This window comes from Lipophrys pholis (genome assembly GCF_963383615.2).
Source record: "Lipophrys pholis genome assembly, chromosome: 7".
Taxonomy (NCBI): Eukaryota; Metazoa; Chordata; class Actinopteri; order Blenniiformes; family Blenniidae; genus Lipophrys; species Lipophrys pholis.
The window spans coordinates 2,692,521-2,711,862 of NC_137638.1; the positions used below are offsets into that span (position 1 = coordinate 2,692,521).

General features: G+C 45.3%; 1 protein-coding gene across 2 annotated transcripts; it reads right to left on the reverse strand.

Moving 5' to 3' along the window:
- Positions 1-4,149: 4,149 nt before the first annotated feature.
- specc1la (sperm antigen with calponin homology and coiled-coil domains 1-like a) lies at positions 4,150-19,342 on the reverse strand. 2 transcript variants are annotated; one of them, XM_080468286.1, is made up of 15 exons: positions 19,198-19,342; positions 18,974-19,112; positions 16,436-18,084; positions 15,558-15,765; positions 15,372-15,445; positions 13,659-13,834; positions 12,258-12,421; positions 11,481-11,599; positions 10,313-10,403; positions 9,733-9,822; positions 9,483-9,642; positions 9,188-9,290; positions 7,058-7,174; positions 6,908-6,967; positions 4,150-4,713 (listed from the first exon to the last, which is right to left on the reverse strand). In XM_080468286.1, the coding sequence occupies exons 1-15, from the start codon at positions 19,309-19,311 to the stop codon at positions 4,624-4,626; spliced, it is 3,354 nt and encodes a 1,117-aa protein (XP_080324412.1). In that variant the 5' UTR covers positions 19,312-19,342; the 3' UTR covers positions 4,150-4,623. The 2 variants fall into 2 exon arrangements, with proteins under 2 accessions (XP_080324412.1, XP_080324411.1); XM_080468285.1 differs by lacking the exons at positions 18,974-19,112; positions 19,198-19,342 and having other exon boundaries at positions 16,436-18,078.

A 19,342-nucleotide genomic window follows, 5' to 3' on the forward strand; every position in this document is an offset into this window, starting at 1 on the left:
AAAAATTTTAGAAGCAGAATTTTCAGTTTTTTTTTTTTAGGGTTTTATTTCATCATATTGACCAGAAAGATCAAGAAATAGTTCAAATAGTTTTTATTACTTCAAATGAGTTGTGTGTTCACTGCCTCAGGGGTGTAAAACATGAGGCCTGTGGGCCCAAATTGGGCCAGACCACCAAGGAGATTATCAACATTTCAAAGAAAATATCGATTTGATAACAATTTTTCCAGCATTAACCTCAAAACCATTCTGTCATGGTGAGTTCGTAAAAGCCTGTATAATGCAAGAGCTATAAGAGAAGTTTGTTTTCTAGACATTTCACTACGTTCCACCAGAACGTTTCATTAAAATTGGCTATGTTGAGATTGTATTAAATTCTCCATAGCAATTGTTTTGTTTTGTGAAAATATAGACATAATCCTCAGGTATACTCTGCACCACAACACAAGTAAAACTTTAAAGTTTAAATTTTTAAGGTTATCATGGGTCTATTTTACCGGTCTGGCCCACCCCAGATGTTATCGGGCTGCATGTGACCCCTGAGCTAAAGTGTGTTTGACTTATCAGATCTTATTATCTGAACTTTGTTTGTTTTGGGTGCAAATTAGCCTTCAGCTCAGTGTCTCAGCTCAGGGGGGGGCATCAGGGGGGCTCCAGACACATTGATGGAATGTTCAGATTGTGTCGTTGATAAGGATCAACCTCAGCCTCCTGCTGGAGTCGATCCAGTAGAGGGGCTCCATGAGGGGGGTTTCTGACATGACACAGTGAAGGGTTTTCCATCATATTGTCATTGATTTAGATCCATGCCAGCCGTCAGTGCCCCCCCCCTTCCAACTCGGCTTCTCTACCATTAAGAGAAACTAGATCTTTATTTAAATACAGTAATGTAGTTTTGTGTGTCTTCTGTGAGAAGATGACTAAAAATGAAGACATTAAAAAAAAACACCTCTTTTAAACTACTGAAGTCTTTCATTCTATGTTATTTGACTGAACTTGTTGCAGTATCCATTTCAATGTCTTTTTCATTATTTCAGGAGGTTTCGGTTCATTTCCAGCTGCATTTTCCAACATTTCAGGACATTTTCTGACCTTGAATATCAAGTATAATGTTTGGCTTATAGCCAAGTGTTTTAAAGTGGGCTTTACTAGTTTAACTGGTATTTTTCGTGACTAATAAGCGGGTTCATGATAGTTGTTCGGACTAGTTTTCAGATGATTGTTTCAGTTTCCATCTGATTTCATGAACCAGAGACAAACTGGTTTCCAACAGTTTTTAAACCAGTTCCTGGTTCGTTAACATGTTATCTCCCACTCACTTTATACTCGTTCTTTTTGAAGTAAACTTTGACTTTTTTATGACTAATGCATTCACAGTAGCAGTGTTTCAGAAAAGTTGCATTTTCCTCCGTTTCTATGGAGACGGAGTTTGAGCGTTTTAGAAAAGTTGCGTTTTCAGTGGTTCTGAGCACCGTTGTCATGTAAACAGACCCCGAAAAACACAAGTTTTTTGTGTTTTCACTTGAAAATCAAACATTTTCCAACCGTAAATATCAAAAACTACAAGAATATTTTCAGCTTGTATATCGCTGCGAAGTGAAGAGCACAGTTGATAAAGAGACAAAGAGAAAAGCAGCTGTTCAACGGTTCTTTTATAACTACAGGTATTGCCAGAAAAAAATAAAGCAACGGAGAAACAGCTTTTTTTTCTTTTCTTCTTACAACTGATTATCATCATAGTGTGCACTTAATACTGTAGCTTAGTCCCTTTACACACACGCTTCAAAAATATACACACACACTTATTCATCCAGCTTCAATGAGGGACATTTTCAGAACTGCATGTAGTGTAACCACAAGAAGAAAAAAAAATTAAAAAATTAAAAACATTTCCCACCAACAAGAATCTTTACCAGACTGGAAAATGTGATGGTTTAAAAAAAAAAATAAAAAAAAGGAAGGCAACATGGAGACAAACTAAAGCAGGTTTCAGTGGAATTCTCAGAGCTTTTTCAAGTAAACAAAAGAAGAAGAAGTGATGAAGAGGACCCACCAACGACAAACAGCGTTGGGCCTCCGGGTCCCAAAACAATGCGATGCGTCCGTCAACACGTGGAGGAGGAATGTGCTCCCCGACGACGTCTTCTCTCCTCCGTCTGGCCTCGTCGGCAGGCCGGAGCTCCAGCTCATCAATCACTGCCCAGCGGCACACGCTGGACCTCGTAAAAAGTCGCCGGCAAAACACATTCCAGCGCCAGGGAAGGCCGGCGAAGGCTTCAGGTGGAAGCGAGCCGGAGGGGGGTGGAGGGGGTGGAGAGAGGGGTCATCAAAACTCATCATCTGGCTTTCAAACCTCGTTAAACCAGCCAGCCGGCGCGCTGGACTCTTGTGCTCACGTTAAATCAGTGAAAGTCTTTTTGAACCGAGACAGAAACCTCCCCGTCATCCTCGCTCGCCGCTTCTCAACAGGCACAAACAGAAAAGACAAACAACAACCGCCGTTCAAAACCGTCACAGTTTCAGCAGCGGGAGCCTCGGCGAAGCTGTTAAGGCAGGAAATGTTACAGAAAGCTTATTTCAGTGCAGCTACTGACTGTGTGCGTGTGTTTAATAAACCTATTTACACGGGAGACACACGAATAAAGCAACAACCTCACAGAAATGTAAAAAAAAAAGAAAACGGACACAAAAAAATAAATACAGTGACCTTGATATGTGCAGGCACAGTTAACGCGCAGCATCACGTGGGAGGAGCTCCGGCCGCTGCTCGGCGACTCTGGGAAATTCAGAAACAACCCAGAGAGTCGAGCAAACACAGACACACACACACACACACACACACACACACACACACACACACACACACACAACAATGGAGGATTCACGGTTTCCTGATATAAACTCTAAACAAATGTAGTTATTTGCCCTTTTTGTTAACGGCCGTCGCGGGAAAAACAAACGTCAGTGTCGTCTGAAACGGACGAAATCCTGGAACGCTCACGTTTCCATGTGTGAAAACCCGGAAAATAGGAGGAATTAATGAAATGGTACAATTGGGACTTCCAGACCTTGTGATGAATGAAAAAAAAAAAAAAAAAAAAAAAACTTTTCGATGGTAAAATAAACAGCTTGTGCAGGTGGAAAGGCAGAAGCACATAAAGGTCACACATGACTTCATGCTTTATGAACTTTAGACCATCCCGGGTTAGAAGTTAAATGAAGTAAAATTCTTCTGATTTCACAATAAAGGCGTTCCTGTTCGGACTCCTTTTCACATCTTCCAGGATCTCAGCTGCTAGAAACAAGACGCTGCTTGTCCGGCCTTGTTCTGGGACTGTTTTTAGAGTAGATTTCTAGTAGATGGTTTTTTTCTTTGGGGGGGGGGGGTCTAAGCGGCTTTACATAGTTTTCTAACGTGGCCTCGATTGGTTTTAGCGCCCTGTTTTCACTGATTCCTTTTGTCGGTTTTATCTAAACTCCAGTTCGGCTGCTGGGAAAGTTGGCGCTCTCCCGTCTGAGCTCCGACGTGAGCGAGTCTCGGCGTGACGGACGAGCTGCTCGAGGATCAAACCTGGGATGTGACAAGACTTCAGATGCTCTCAGATGAAACGTTAACTTCTACCATAACGCTGGGACGAGACAAACGCAACACGCTGGATTAGATCGAAGCGACTTCTTATCATCTAAGAACTCGGTAAAAAAAACCTTCAAAAGTCCAGATTGTGTATTTGTGATGCCGTGTGCATGAAAAGAAAAAAAGAAAATAATAATAACGATGGCGAATACAGGCCTACGATAAACAGACACTCACATTGTCGACTAGCTGGAGCGTTTAGAAATCCACACAGTCAAATGATTATGAGTCCGCCTTCATGGAGCGTGTTATTAGTGCAGCACGACAACGCGTGAGAGAGTCGGCGATTAAGACGTCTGTGCTTCAAATGCGGCCGCTCGGAATTTATCGTTCGTCCGGTTGAGCGAGAAGGAAGGAAATTAGAAAAAAAAAAAGGCGCAGATGAGGTTATTTGGCAAAACTCCTTCAATCTTCTGCTTTGCGGAGAAAAACAAAAAAAAAAAAACAAAGTAGTGAAAGAAAGTGACTTCCTTGCGTCCTGCATCCAAACACACAGGCACTTTTTTTTTTTTTTTCAGTTTTTCCTTTGAGGCATCTGTAACATACCAGAACATCTGGAAGACTTGGTGCAACAAAAGAAGGATTCTTCAGTGGCGATGAGGAAATACAACAATGTTCAGGTTTGATACTTGTAAACAAAAAAACAAACAAAAACATTTCGAGGGAAACAAACCTGTGTGTAACTGCTGTCCACAGACTGGGTGACGTCTGGAACGAAGTGAAATGAGAGGAAAAGCCAAGAAAAAAAGGCACTGAGCAGTTTTTTTTTTTCCTCCACAAGGCTCCGTCAGACGTGACCTGAACACTGAAGACGGCCTACAGACCTTCGTTTGCTTCAGCAGGCTTGTTGTGGTTCACTTGTAAGCTCCTGGTAACAGATCTACACAAGCAGCGTGGATGATGTAGTGTAAGGGGGAGGGGGGGGGGGAGGGGCGTGGCTCTGATTGTGCTGCGAGAACGGAAGGTGGGCGGCGGGCGAGTCGGCGCAGTCAGGTCTCAAAGTATTTGTAGATGGCGGTGACGTACGTCATGACGCTTTGCCAGTCGGGCCGCTCGGTGTGCACCATCTCGTTGATGTCCTGCAACGGAGACGGAGGCAAGTCAGTTTTACAGGTTCCACTTTGGAGTGTTTTCTAGAGAAGCTGCTGTAGGTTTGGACTGCAGGAAGACTGATTGAATCCTACCTGAGGTAGTCTGTGCTCTCTTTTCTCTGTACCTCCCTGCAAGGATCTCGGACTCTGGAAGTTTGTGATATGCCACCATCAAGTGAGTCGTTTAACTTCCCATCTGACGTAAACTTATTTGTTGCTCTCCGTCTTTTCCTGTCTAATTATTCCTTAAAGCAGGGGTGTCGAACTCATTTTAGTTCACGCCAATTTCATGCCGAGTGGATCCGACCGGTAAAATAGTTCCATAATAACCTTTAAATTTAAACTTAATCTTTGTTGTGCCGCAGAGTGTAAGGCATGAAAATTTATATATATTTGCAAAAACAAACAATTAGTTCCGAAAATGACAACAATCTCAACAAGAAAGGGCTCAAATGATGCAAAATCCACTTTCTAAAGGTTTTCCAGCAGTACTAATCGTCCTCATTCCTGGACTGACGTCCCAGAAGTGAAGACAGTCTGTCCTCTCTCTCCATGGCTTGTTTCAGGTTTTAAAAAGTGTGTTGCTCCAACCAGCCAATCAGAAATCAAACCCTATATAGTGTCATCGGGGGTTTAGCCAATCACAATCAAGGTAGGCTCCTCCCTTTGACTCCTCCCACAATTAGGCAGCCCTGCTCTGGCACATGGCAGCACGAGAGGAAGTACTTCCTCCTCTTCCCAAGATGGGCATGTGTGGGCGGAGCCAGTCCAGCTCACACAGACACAGCAGATTCTGAATGCAGCTCCTATGATCCAATATTCAAATGGAGAGAAATCAAGGAGGAGATAGAAACTTTGAATTTTAAGCTTTGGACCATGTGAAAGTGTTGAAAAGCTGAATAATATGACTCCTTTAAGCAAATTTTATTGAAACTTTCCGGTGCAAAATACAGTGAAATGTCCTCCCATCACTGTTGCATTATGGGTGTTTTTACAATCTCTCCCTGACAGCATGGTTTTGAGGCTAATGCTAGTTTCTGTAGCTTTCATTCCAGTATCTCTGATATCTCAGCTTGGGTCCCAGTGTGGTGTTGCATTGCTACCCTTAAGAAATTAGTTGAAAAACATTTCAAAGACAAAATTTAATCACTTGTTTTTTTTCTTCGTGGTTTGGCATTGGAGCGTCTTGCAGGCCGGCTTTGACCCTCATGTTTCACACTCCTGCCTGAAAGCGAACTGGAACCGCAGAATGCCTCCACTTCTGAGAGTTTGAGGTTCTTCTATCCAGCCTCATCTTGCTCTCTCATGTGGGATCGTTGGTTTTGTTCCATCATTGAAGTGCTAGGAGATGCTCTAACTAGCGTATTAATGCAGGCCAAATCATCTCCAATTCTCAGATACAAATATTTAATTTAAAGTAGAAAGTATACAGATCTCAGGAAAGTTGGAACAGAGTCAACAAATATAAATGACGTTTGTTATATTTTTCATGAAATCTGAATATTTTTTCTTCTCACACGCGTCACATATTGAAAATGAGACAGATAAATGACTACATCCTCTTGTTTTTCCATTTTACACATCGCTTTTAGGCTTTAATTGTGCTTTAGAGATCAAATTATTTCGCTTCAGTCAGTTGTTTGTGATAAATAACTTGTCCACTCTTAATGCTATCAGACATTTTGTGTTTATAATGTATGAACAGACTGGAGTTTTACATCAATGAAATTATGAAGGTTTGAATCAGACCAAAGGAAAGTAGTTTGGAGTACACATCTGTGTTTATATGGGTTTTAATATTCTATTTCATTGTTGTTGTCTGTTTGCTGTTTAATAGTTCATTTTTTTTAGGTTTTTATATGGACCTAAGATTCTGCAAAAGCTTGGATGAAAGGACCCCGGCAGTGTGTGGGACTGGAGGTGGGCCTGTTGATTCAACGACGGGGCATCAGATCCCCTCCACTAAACTGGTATCCTGGTTGTTTGTGTGTAAAAGTGTGTCTGAGCCAGGTGACACTTCTCTGACGGCTGCATCGTATGTGCAACGGTTTATGAGGATAAAAGCAGAAGTATAAAAAAAACACAGAGGTCTCCACGGCAGCTCATATCTGGGTAATGATTACAACAAGCCACAGAAGCAGCTGGACGCTTAAGAGGAAATCAGGGACGCGTCAAAACTTACCAAAGTGCATTTGATGCCCACGCTCTCCGCAGCCTGGAAGGCCAGCGTGAAGTTCCTCCTCTGAGGAGCAGGAGGCCAGTTAAAAGTCACATGTGAAAGAATAATAATAAGAAAAAGTAAACGGAGTTTGAATGGCGACGCCTCCCTCACCTTCTCCTGGCTGGTGAGCTCCTGGTACGGGATGTGAGCGGGCAGGTAGGTGTGCAGCACGGCGCAGAACGCCAGGCCGTCGTTCCAGCTGCTGCTGAAGTTTGTAATATCGATGTTCTGGAGGAAGAACACACACACACACACACACACACACACACACACACACACACACACACACACACACACACACACACACACACACACACACACACACACACACACACACACACACACACACACACACACACACACACACACACACACACACACACACACACACACACACACACACACACACACACACACACACACACACACACACACACACACACACACACACACACACACACACACACACACACACACACACACACACACACACACACACACGGAGTGATCACCCATTCAATCTTTGATTTAACTCCACAGAACATTTGCAGTCGGAGAGAAAAGGATCGTTGTGAAACCAATTTCCCGGCGGTATAATATTTCACCCTGAGAGTCGGGCCACCGTGCAGCTTCAGACCGTTACAGTCGCAATAAATTCTGCTGTCAGGCCACCATTTAAACTTGATTTATCCGCAGATTACGGCGGCGCGATCTCGTGACGCGCCTCAGATTTTATATGAAGCGTCAGCGCGCATCACATCGATCATCTTTTCCACTATCAGCGCTCATCTGACCTTTAAGAACTGCAGATTTACAGCCGCCTGCAAACAAACGCCGGAGTTATATGAACCCCGGACGCTCGGCCCTGCTCCGTGTCATAACGCTAATCCGCGTCGTTCGCGGCGAGGAGCCTGTTTTCGTCAGGCAGGTATCTGGCAGGATGGGCTAAATGTTGCTCACTTCCTGGAGAAGAGCTGAAGTGCCTTGGCAACCATGACCCACATCAGGTAAATGAGGTAAACACCTCTTCATTACAGACGGATAAAGACCCTGGATTGTTTTTGAAATCTTTGCGCCCGCTTCGACACATCGGACTCTAATGACACGCTAAAAACAACAAAAGAAACAAATAATCCTGATTTCATCAGGTCGAACACGTCAGAGAAATGTCTATGACATTACGTTAGTTTCTCTCGCTGTCCTCACTGAGCTGGTAGCATTAGCGTTATCCTCATCCTTACACTCACTCTAATAATAATTGCAGTTAACAAGTACCTTCAAGGAAAGTAAGTGCAGTATAGAACAAACAAATCATTAAAATGATAAAGCACTTAATAGAAAACTAAATAACCTATGTCGACGTGACTTTAGATTGTCGTCCTCAGATAATTTGTCACATCAACAGTGATACAGATTGAACCGAGTCAGTCTCATTAGGGACTCCCTCATGAAGTTCATCTGAAGCTACAACAGCACAGAAATTAATGGCAGCAAGAATAGCAGACTACCGGCGTGCAGGCAGCTCTTGGGAAAGGAAACTAATGTTTCTCTGGCGTGTTAAAGCCTCACAGATGCACTGCACTTTTCTTTAAACGAGTCGACGAGTATCCCCTCCATTTCGTGTTTTTCACTAAAATCCCGTCCGCTTCGATCGGCCAGTTTCTCAAAGTTTTTTACGGAGAGGGTTTGTCAAACTGTTAACAAACACCATAGCACACTATTCCCGAATTATTCTGCATGTTTTCATGTGCCTTGTTCTTTATGTTCTCCCATTTTTACCAAAATTCCTTCTGCTTTGCCTGGAAAATCTTTCCAGTTTATTTCTGTTTTTTTTACACGAGTATGTAAGAGATTTTATTATATAATCAATATCGATTGGTGTATGTTTATTTATAAGTATACAAATAACTTTCAATAACACCAGAGGGTTAGGATATTCATTTTATACTTATTTTTGTGAGCGCCTGATTAAAAGTGCATGTGTAATATAGCTGTATATTATTATGAATCATCATTTCTGCTTGAGCCATGCATGTCTTAAAGTAAAGGGAAACGCAGAGGAGAGAGAACAACCAAAAGACTGAAGAGAAGCGAGGCAGCTGATTAAATGCAAAGTACTGATTTTAATTAGCTTGGATGTGTTTCAAGATTTTTTTTCATGGCACATCAGCTGAAATGACTCAAAATTAACGGCGCGTGGGGACGAGGGCCGCCGGTGTGCATCGGCTGGGAGGATCGTACCTGGTAACCCTCCGTCTTCTTCTGGCACCACTTCAGCAGAGCATTTCTCTTGGAGCCGCCGTACTCTCGGGCCAGAGCGGACAGCGGATCTTTTCTCTCCTCCCTGCGACACACACACACAAACACACACACACAAACACACACAGGAGAGACGTGTAAGCAAACAGATTATATGTTGAGCTCGTTTTCTTAGAGAGCGAGAACAAAAGCAGCCGCGTTGTTTTCCATCGCATCGGCCAGTGGGGAAGCCGACGGATTGAAACGGACGGCAGGAAACGGGGAGTCGCAGGTGTACCTCAGGCGGCTGCGCGCTGTGGGGGTGATGGAGGCGGTGGGGGAGGAGGAGGACAGGGAGAGGGGGGAGGAGGCGGCGCTCATCGCCATCAGGGAGGTTGAGGAGGCGCCGTCTGTGGCCGTCATGTCTCTCTTGATCTCCTCGCTGCTCCGACGCGACACTGCTGGAGACAGGAGGGCTCGTCAGGTTCTGTTTTGTTTCTTTAAGAACTAAACTGGTGAACGGCGGGTTTGTGTGACATAAGTCCAACCTGAGATGGCCTTGGTGGAGTCCATGTTGGAGACCCTCTGGAGGGCAGACGAGGGCCGGCTGGCCGAGGCTCCCCTGAGAAGGTGCTCAGCTGTGGATACACGGCAGTATTTACATTACATACAGTGCGAGCGACTCTGTGAGCCACTTCCTCTGAAGCTGGATGTAACGCGAGGTCGGCGAGGAGCCACATTCCAGCCCCTCAGAGTTCAGGGAATACCGACGCACGACGTGGACCCGCTCACCAAGAAAACAATAAATCTGAGAAAAGTAAACGGAGCCCGGGGAGGCGACGACCGAATCTGCACGTTCACACAGAGCACTTGAACTCGTTACTGTGGAGAGCGAACCGAGGGAACCGAGGGGCTCATTAGTTCCCTCTTATCGTCCACTTGGCCTACAGGAAACCTGCTAAGTCCCGACGTCAGGCCTCCGGGGGAGAAGGGGGGGGAGCTGTTCGCTCTATATGTCATGAGAGAGGGGACAGTACTCGCTGCCGACCATCATGACAGAGCTACGCCGCGTCTGCGTGAGATCCAGTTCTGCTGCGGACAAAGCGTTCAGACAGGAAGTGTGTTTACCTGGCATGGTGATGTCCGCGTAGCTGGGCCTCTTGTCGTTCAAGGAGGAGAGCGGTTTGGCTGCCGACATGGAGCCGCTGATGGAGTGTCTCTGAAAAAAGAAAAAACGCCAGAGAATGTGAAAATGTTTGTGCTCTCAGATTTACAGCTTGTTCAGGACAAACTGTGTGGATGCTGGTGTATATTATTGCAATAAACCACATAAATTGGGGCCCGCGTGGTGGAGCAGTGGTTCGCGCACTCGCCTCACAGCGAGAAGGTTCAAATACCGGCCGGGCCTTTCTGTGTGGAGTCTGCACGTTTATCGTGTGTGTGTGTGTGTGTGTGTGTGTGTGTGTGTGTGTGTGTGTGTGTGTGTGTGTGTGTGTGTGTGTGTGTGTGTGTGTGTGTGTGTGTGTGTGTGTGCTCCCACAGTCCAACAACATACATGCAAGGTTAATTGGTGAATCTAAAATCCGGTGAGTGTGTGTTTCCTTTTCTATAACTCATTGCAACTTGCATGCTGGATGCTCTTCCTCAACCGGGATTTGAACCCAGGTATCACACACTCAAGGTGAAGACTTAACTCGTTGCACCAGTTAATAACAATATTACTGTACAGACAAAGAGATACGTCATATCTCCAGCAGCCACTTGTCTTTGTTGTTACAGGGTTGCTTCGTCTCTTTTTCCAGAGCTGTAGGCCAAAAGCATCAGATTAAACAAACTGAGCGTCCGGGTTATTTAATGCCATAAATCTGAAAGATATGTTATTATTAATAAATGATATAAATAAGTTTCAGAGGCAAGATGAAAGTAAACTGTTTATGTTCTGAAATACTGGTCTGAACGTGGGACGACGCCCATTATTTACGCAGAGCCAATCTTGTTTTCACAACAACTGAAGTTTTCTATACAGTTTTCAGTCTGATCTTCTCGTTATCGTGGCTCTCGTGCTCGTCACAGAAAGAAAAGTCTGTCTTTCATTTGGACCAATATATTATATATCTTTTTATAAAGACTTTAAAAGAGTCGATAAAATTAAAATCAATAGTGGGCCGAACAAAAAAATTAATAAATGTCTCGACGTGAGCCACATTGTTGGTTTTTTTTCTGTAAATGGGAACTCCTGGATGTGAATCACTGTAATGTGTGTGTGTGTGTGTGTGTGTGTGTGTGTGTGGGGTACCTGTATCGGCGAGACTGCGGCTGCTGGCGGCGTCTTCATGGGACTGGGGCTGAGGGGGGTCCGTGGAAGTGGGGCGGCAGAGACAGTCGGAGTCACGGCGGCACCGTTCGAGGGTGGACCTGAGTCGACAGTTCACAAACAGTGACTCAGCTGAAACATGAAATCCAACTCAACAGGAGAATCTACAGAACCGCGAGGCTCCGCTGAAGCTGCGTTTCAACTGACGACAGAAGCTCATTTAAATTGTGCATTTTCAAAAGACCATATGATCACTGTGGTAGATATATGCTGCTATAAGCCATTAGATTATGACCACCCGATCATTTGTATGCATGCTCTCAGTTTCCAGGTTCATATGCAAAATCTAAGTTTGAGCTGTCGCTGCTCGTCCGTCCACACAAGGACAGTCTTCACTGTCTATGTTCTCTCTGACGTCTTTCACATCAACCACCCTGTCGCCAGTTCACCTCCTCCTCTTCCACTGAACCACTTTCTGATGGATACCGACCACAGCCGACTGGGAAGCCCCAACAAGAGCTACAGTTATGATGAGGATTTGACCCAGTTGTTGTCAAACTCACTCGAATTGTCTGAAATTGCACATTTTGTCCTAAAAATCCACGTGTGATAAAGTGGGTGAAAAAAAATCTCCACTTGCTGTCCAAATAAATCTCACCCACGATAATGTAACCCTCCAATATTGTGATTAAAATAAAAATGAACCCTATGCAGCATAATTGTTTGAAAAAAATAATGGAGAAAATGAAAGCGCGGTACCTTGTGAGGCGCTGTCGAAGCTCTTGATGAGCGTCTTGACGGTGGGCGAGGGCTCCGAGGAGGTGGACGACCTCCTGCTGAGGCCCATCCCCTGTCGCAGAGCTGCCAGGTCCCTCTCCACGGCATTCATGTAGTTGTACACTCTGCCTCTCTCCTCCTCCTGCCTGGAAAAAAAAAATAAAAAATACAAAAAACACACTTCATTCAGTAAGTTCCTTCAAAATCTGTGTGCAAATGTACTGAAAAGAGCGGACTGCTAAATCACTCTAAAATTTTGTTTATTTGGACGGGACAGTGCATATTAATGAACAGGCCATCTCTTCATGAGCTTACTGTGAATATTTCAGATTTAGCACAAGTTGTTGTCCCACATAAAACCATACAAGGTTACAAACGTATAAAAACAATAACAACATATGCAAACTATATGGTAATACAAAGACGATAAAATAATTCTTCCTAAAAACCTACCATAATGTGCAAATATCAAAGTGCTTACTCAGCAGTCTGACACAGGTAAAGTGCCATTTAAAAAAATATAGATATATTTTAAAGTGCATGATTGTCCTAATGAGCACAAGTCTGGTTGTTAATCAGTCGATCAACAACGGATAACTGGAGATATAGTATTCCAGTTTCTGGATTACTGGAATCTGTATTAGGAGATAGAAACAAACTGATCTATACACAGAAAGTATGAATATCTGTGTTTGATAGCAGTTTTACTTCCATTTTAAGTATTTCATATTCGTAAAGAACATGCATTTGTGGGATGAGCTGCCAAAATGAGTATGTATGTTCTGCAAATGAAGACTTTGTCCAGATTTTGTCAGACAGCTTTTCTTTGCTTACGGCTCTTCACTGTGGAATGGATGATTTATATCTGAGTAAACAACTTAATGAGTTAATTTAACAGACGGGAGCCTCAGTAACATGTGGAAGACATGAATGTCTTTTGAAAAATGGGAAGTAATCATGCTTATGGGAGGTAAAACATTCATGATTACCATATTTCTTGTGTGCAGTTATTGTTAAAGCACCGTTGCTTTATTCCCTCCACCTCACCGGCCTAAAACCTCTGCTCAGCTCTGTAGCTAAACACTCACTCGCTCCCGCGCCGTCATTTTCTATTGTTATGGATCGAAACCGGGCGAAACAGCGAATTACCGCTGCATCGACGCATAAAAACGCTGAATTATAAATAACGTATTTTGATTGTTGCGTTTCTATGCCCGTTAACTGGATTCCCCTCGACTGGTATTCATCACAGCCAAATTACTTCAGCTGTGATACTGAGCATCTGCAGAGCGGGGCAATCCAATCAGCATATCAAACGTCTGTTTACGGACGGAGGAGGGACGATGTCGGCGTGACCGCTGGAGTTGGAGCACATTTCCATACTTGCGGCTCTTGACCTCGTCCAGCTCCTTGCTCAGCTTCTCATTCTTCTCCTGGGCTTCCTGCAGCCGTCGCCGCAGGTCTCCAATCTCCTCCTGCGCTTCCGACTTGATATCATTAGCAATGACAACGGCCGTCTGCAGATCTGCCTGGAACTGACGCCACTCCATCGACTCCTCCTACACACACACACACACACACACACACACACAACAGATAGCTGAGCTCGAGGCCGTGGAGTAAATAAGCTGATTAGAGCGGTGCCGATTAATCGTTTTCGCCACTTGGGGGCAGCTTGTCCTTCGCAATTGATACGAGGAGGCCTACAACACAACTGATTTGTTTACAATTACATCGCGGCCTCGAGTAAACACATTAAAAGGGACACAGAGAAACATCAGCGCTCATTAGGAGACGTGTTTGGGTTTGATGAACGTAAATTCAATATTTACTCTCCTGTTTGCTCTATTTTCAGTCTCTATTAAGCCCAGAGGAAAACATCTGGAGCTGCTAAAGGCTCCACTATGTGAACTAGATAGTTGTTAGTTTGTCTCACTGACATTTTGCTGATCAGGTTTTTGGTGTATTTCTCCTGTAAAAACTCATTTTTGCTCCATTTGTATAAATTCAAACGACCTGATTTACAAAATATACAGAATGGAAAGAATCACATTTAAATTCAGAAACCAATTTGACACATTGGAGGAAAACTGGTCAAGACGACTTACCCCTGTGTCAACTTTAACGCCCGGTTTTCTATAAGACAAGTAATATTTTAAAGTATATTTTCAGATCCGCTCAACAATTGTAAGACCAAAGATGCTATTCGACAAGTTGCCAAATAATTTAAATTCTAATTCATTGTTATTACAAATTTTTTGTTATATACACACACACACAGGTGAACGTACTGAAAGGTGTATACGTCTATATAGTTTTGCCATGAGATGCTTTCTGCCTCTGCTGAATGTTGTTGCCCTAAATCTTTCTGTTCCTAAAATAATAAACCAGTAAATAATAACTGGATGTCTCTAACTAAAAATAGATTAAAAAAAACTGACATAAGAGCATTAATGAGGATTGATAAACTCAATTTCTTAGAACAAACTTCAACACAAAACTTCTGATATCTAACATCTGGGAGGCGACAAAGATTCTTCTAGTGAAGCACATTGTTGTCGTGTTTAGTTTAAAGAAGGGCTACAGGGAACAGAGTTTGGGAACTGCTGCCCTGTTTGTCCTGACATGTCCTCAGTGTTTGAGGGAACATAACCAGCATCACATCATATGCGTAAAGTGAGAATGAGGGATCACCGTTATATTTGAGGTCTGGAGGAAGAAAAAAGAAGAACCACATCTCTTAAACATACAATCATATGAATTATTCTGCTTTCATGGAAGGGAGCCTTTAAAAAGATTCTATACAAATGAGATGCATCACTATTTACTGTTCCAGAACCTCAACAGGCGCAGCAGAAACCTTCCAAATGATTCTGTCTGTTAAAAAGTGTGTTTCTTCTTCACCAACATTAATGGTCATGTGGTATTTGAGGGTTTTTTGCCGTATTTTTGGAATGCAAATGTTTTGTAATTGGCTTGAAATAAAACTGAGGTAAATTACAATCTCACAAGTCTTTAACTTCATGACTCTGACTAGACTTCCCTGGATTTCACCACATTGTAGCGCCAGAATGTGGCCGCCTGCTGTACACCTACCCGGAGCCGGCGGTGGAGAATCTTAATCTCTCTCTCCATGTCGTGTTTCTGGTCCTGCAGCTTCTTCACAGAGTCTGCAGCAGAAAGGAGAGGTCAGATCAGACCAAGGTCTCACGCCAGGGCCTGCAAATGCTCACCGAGTGGATCCAGATGCACTGAACCAACACCGACGTTGCTTCCACTTACTCTCCAGGTCGGTGATGATGAGGTTGTCGTGGAGCTTGAGCGCCCGGTGCTGCTCCACCTCGTCCTCCAGCTCGAAGATGGTTTCCTTCATGTCTGCGATCTCCGTCTCCTTCTCCTGCAGCTCCAAGCGCCGCTTCTCCAGCATGCGCTCCTGATCCGCCATCTGCTGCTGCGCCTGCTCCTGGAAGCCCCGATATTCCCTGTCCAGCTGCACACACACAGCGAGACATACAATTCAAATAAGCACCGACAATCCCGAGGTGCAATGGATACAAGAGCTTTAGCACAGGCAGATTCATATCTTAAACTTATCTCTGCATTTCTCAAAAGATCACATTAGTGAAGTATGACCTCCTCACGCTGAATTAGTGACATTTGCCGGACGAAGTGTGTCACTGATCCTGCGGCAAGAAAAGCTGCCGTCATTTCAGTGACCCAGAAACTCTGGAGTTTTAATTTAAAGCTTCATTTAGGTCAGGCTATTTAATTTGGCCTCTCAGTTCTCTACAGCAGTGTGAGCGATAGTGGCTCTGATCAATCGGACCAAACAGTTCAAACTTCACTCCTCCTGTGCATCAATGAGCCTCGGCTGCTCAGGACCAAGTTGCTGATTCATTGCTTTCTCTTCCTTGGACCACTGTGATAAATACTGACGAGTGAAGACTGGAAATACCCCAGAACAGCTGCAGTTTTGGAGGTACTCTGACCCACTTGGGTCAAACTTATTCAAGTCTTTATGCACATTTGGTTTTTTTTGTGCGACTAACACATGACCTTTGTGAACAAAACGTTAATTTGCAGCGGGAAGAGATGATCATTCACTTTAACCGTCAGTGGTTCTAATGTTGTGGCTGATCAGATTAGAGGCGGTGACTGACCTTGCCGAAGGCGTCCTGCAGGCGGTTGAGATCACTGCGCGCCTCCTCCAGCTTCTCCTGCATCTTCGCAGCTTTGGCCTCGGCCTCCTCCTTTCCCAGCCGGACTGCTTCCAGCAGCTGGCAGATGTCGTTCTTGTCCCCCGCCGTGTGCAGCGAGTACAGCTCGGCCACCCGCTGCCTCTCCTGGTCCAGCTGGGTCCTGCAGCGGTTCAGCTCCGCCTGGTCGCTGCTCACCGCCGCCTTGTACTCGTCCAGCGCGGCTACCATGGAGCTCCGATCTTGTCTCTCCGAGTCCATGATCCGCTCCATCTGGTGGTTCCTCTCCTTCAGCGCTCCGATCATCTCCTGGGCCTCGGCGTTGTCCTGCTCGGCCATCTTCAGTGTGTTGGACAGATGTTGCTGCACCCCCAGCAGCTGCTCCCTCTCGAAGCGCGCGTTGTCTGCCAGGTCGGCGTAGCGCTGCTCCAGCTCCATGTAGCGGCCGCTCTTGATGTCCTCCTCCAGGACGTAGGAGATGTGATGCTCATCCAGCAGCGAGCGCAGATACTCGATCTGGCGACCGTACAGCTCCAGCTTGTCGCTCTGCTGGCACAATGAGTCCATGAGGATGACCTTCTCCTCGCCGAGCCGCTCGTTCTCTCCGTTCAGCTCCTGAGTGATCTGCTGCAGGTCGGCCAGCTCCTGCAGCGTGGCCTGGAGCTCCTCGGCGGTGCTGTGCTGGTTCTCCTCCATCTGGTGGATGCGCTCCGTCAGACATGCCACCGACACCTCGCTGGCGTTACCGCTGCTGCCTCTACGCGAGCGCTCCCTGCTCGGCACGCACTCCGACTCGGACGACGATGAAGCTCCAGAGGGAGCGTCCAGAGCGTCGTCACTGGAGGTGACGGCTTGATAGACCTCGCTGGACTCGCTGTCGAGGTTGTCCGCCGATCCTCCATGTTGGTGTCCCGTGAGCAGATCCTCCAACGAGCCGGGCGCGGAGCCTTCCACCGAGGAGGTGAGCGTGCCCGTGCCGCCGCCGTCGCTGTGGTGCCCGCTGCCCGCCGCGAGGTCGGGGCTCAGGGAGGCGTAATTGAACAGCTTGTCGGACGCGTCCAGCCTCTGCTCCAGCGAGAAGCCCAGCGCGTTGAGCCGGTCCTTCAGCATGCGGTTCTCGCTCTTCAGCAGGTTGAGTTCCTCTCTGATGGCCTGGTTCTGCTCCTGCAGGAGAATCAGAGTGGACTCCACGTCGGCAGCCGTGATGGCAGAAACCTGCGGCTTCTCCTCCTCACTGGCTTCCTCCTCCTCCTCCTGCTGCGGCGGCGGCGTCTCCTTCCCTCCGATGCCGAGCTGGGCCCTCATGTCTCGCAGCTCACTGCGAAGGTGGAGGATCTCCACATCTTTGCTCTTCGCCAAACCAAGCAGGTCTTTAACTTTTGCTTCCAGAGCCACCTTATCGCTGATCTGACCATCCGATTTGGACTTGCTCATACGGCTGTCGGTGTCTGCGAGGATGTGGCTCCGAGAGCGCTTTCCGGAGGCTGCGTCTCCTGCTACAGTCCCCGATACCTGCTGCTTCTTGGCAGCCGCGGTCCTGGACGTCCGGAGACGATCTCGTGATGAATTTGGCTCCTTGGAAGTTGAGGATGTTGTACGCTTGGATGAAGTACCTGATGAGAACAAAAACATTTTTAAAAATTAAGTTTTATATCCTGAACTACAAATTCAAAATCTGCACTTTCACACTTGACCTCGTCTGTCAGAACTCAGAATCGATGCCATTAAAAACTTTCAGAATTCTTAAAAGCGAGACATTCGTGCGATCAAACTGATTTGACCTCTGGCAAGAAAAAACACATTAGGTCACCCGTGACTCAAAGGCAGGTCTCAATTCAAATTTAAATTCCCCCTCCACTTGACCTTTGACTTCGTCGAGTCGTCATCAGTGGAAAACCAGACATTCCTAAGGTAAGATATAGTTTTTACGACCAAAGTCAGGTCACAGTGACTTTGACCTTCGACCGCTAGAACCCTGTCATGTCATGTTTTTTTTTTAGCAACAACTCAAAATATGTACCAAACCTGAGGAAACCCCACAAAAGTTACATGAATGTCTGTCTACCAAAGTAAATTCAATTCATTTAGATTTAGAGTGAGCACTGGCTTTGGGAGCCTTTATTTTTTGGCGGTCTATGGGAAGAAGCATCGAAAAAAAAGTGATCTTTGCCAAATGCAGTACAAAATTAGAAGATGACGGCCTAATTTATGAAACATTTGGCCTGGATATCAAATTAATAGTAATTGAGTGATCTTCAGGAGTCACTGGGATTCTTGAAAGGTTTCATTTTAATAAAGCCATGACCCTCACTCAGCTAACCCCAAGAAAAAGAAAAAAAAAGAAGAAAATTTCTTTTTTATGAAGCTCGTTTAATCAAATAAAACACATAAAGACACCCAGTCGTGACCCGAGTGGCCTCGGTCGTTATGATTCTCTTCAGAAACACCAATTCATCACATTAACATGCCGAGAGGAGACGACACTGGATCATCCTTATTTACCCGACGTTGTCTTTGGCTTGCTGTCTAAGTTGCTGGCATTAGTGCCGATTGAGGCGGTCCTTTTGCTTTTTGTGACGGTGCTACTTGATGCAGGATTCCCTCCGGCCATGGCTGCTAATAGGTCATCGTTACTTTTCACCTGAAAGAGCGAAAAGTCAACATTTTAGCCCAACAATGGGAAAATAAAACCAAATATACGAGTTCCTAGCTGTGCTGATTTTCACCTTCGACAGAGGGGCCGTGGTGGCGCTTTTGGTTGCGGGTTTTCCGGCGGCGGCCTCCGACTTCCCCCGATCTCCGCTCACCTTACTCACCGCTGGCCGCGCCGACTTCTTCATACTGAGCCCTCTGACGCCGATACATTTACAG

Coding starts and splice junctions, on each gene's coding strand:
- specc1la (XM_080468286.1), bottom strand. CDS start 19,311: ATGAAGAAGTCGGCGCGGCCAGCGGTGAGTAAGGTGAGCGGAGATCGG. Junction 9,823..10,312: donor CGCGGACATCACCATGCCAG/GTAAACACACTT, acceptor GTGTATCCACAG/CTGAGCACCTTCTCAGGGGA. Junction 7,175..9,187: donor AGAAGACGGAGGGTTACCAG/GTACGATCCTCC, acceptor TTCTTCCTCCAG/AACATCGATATTACAAACTT.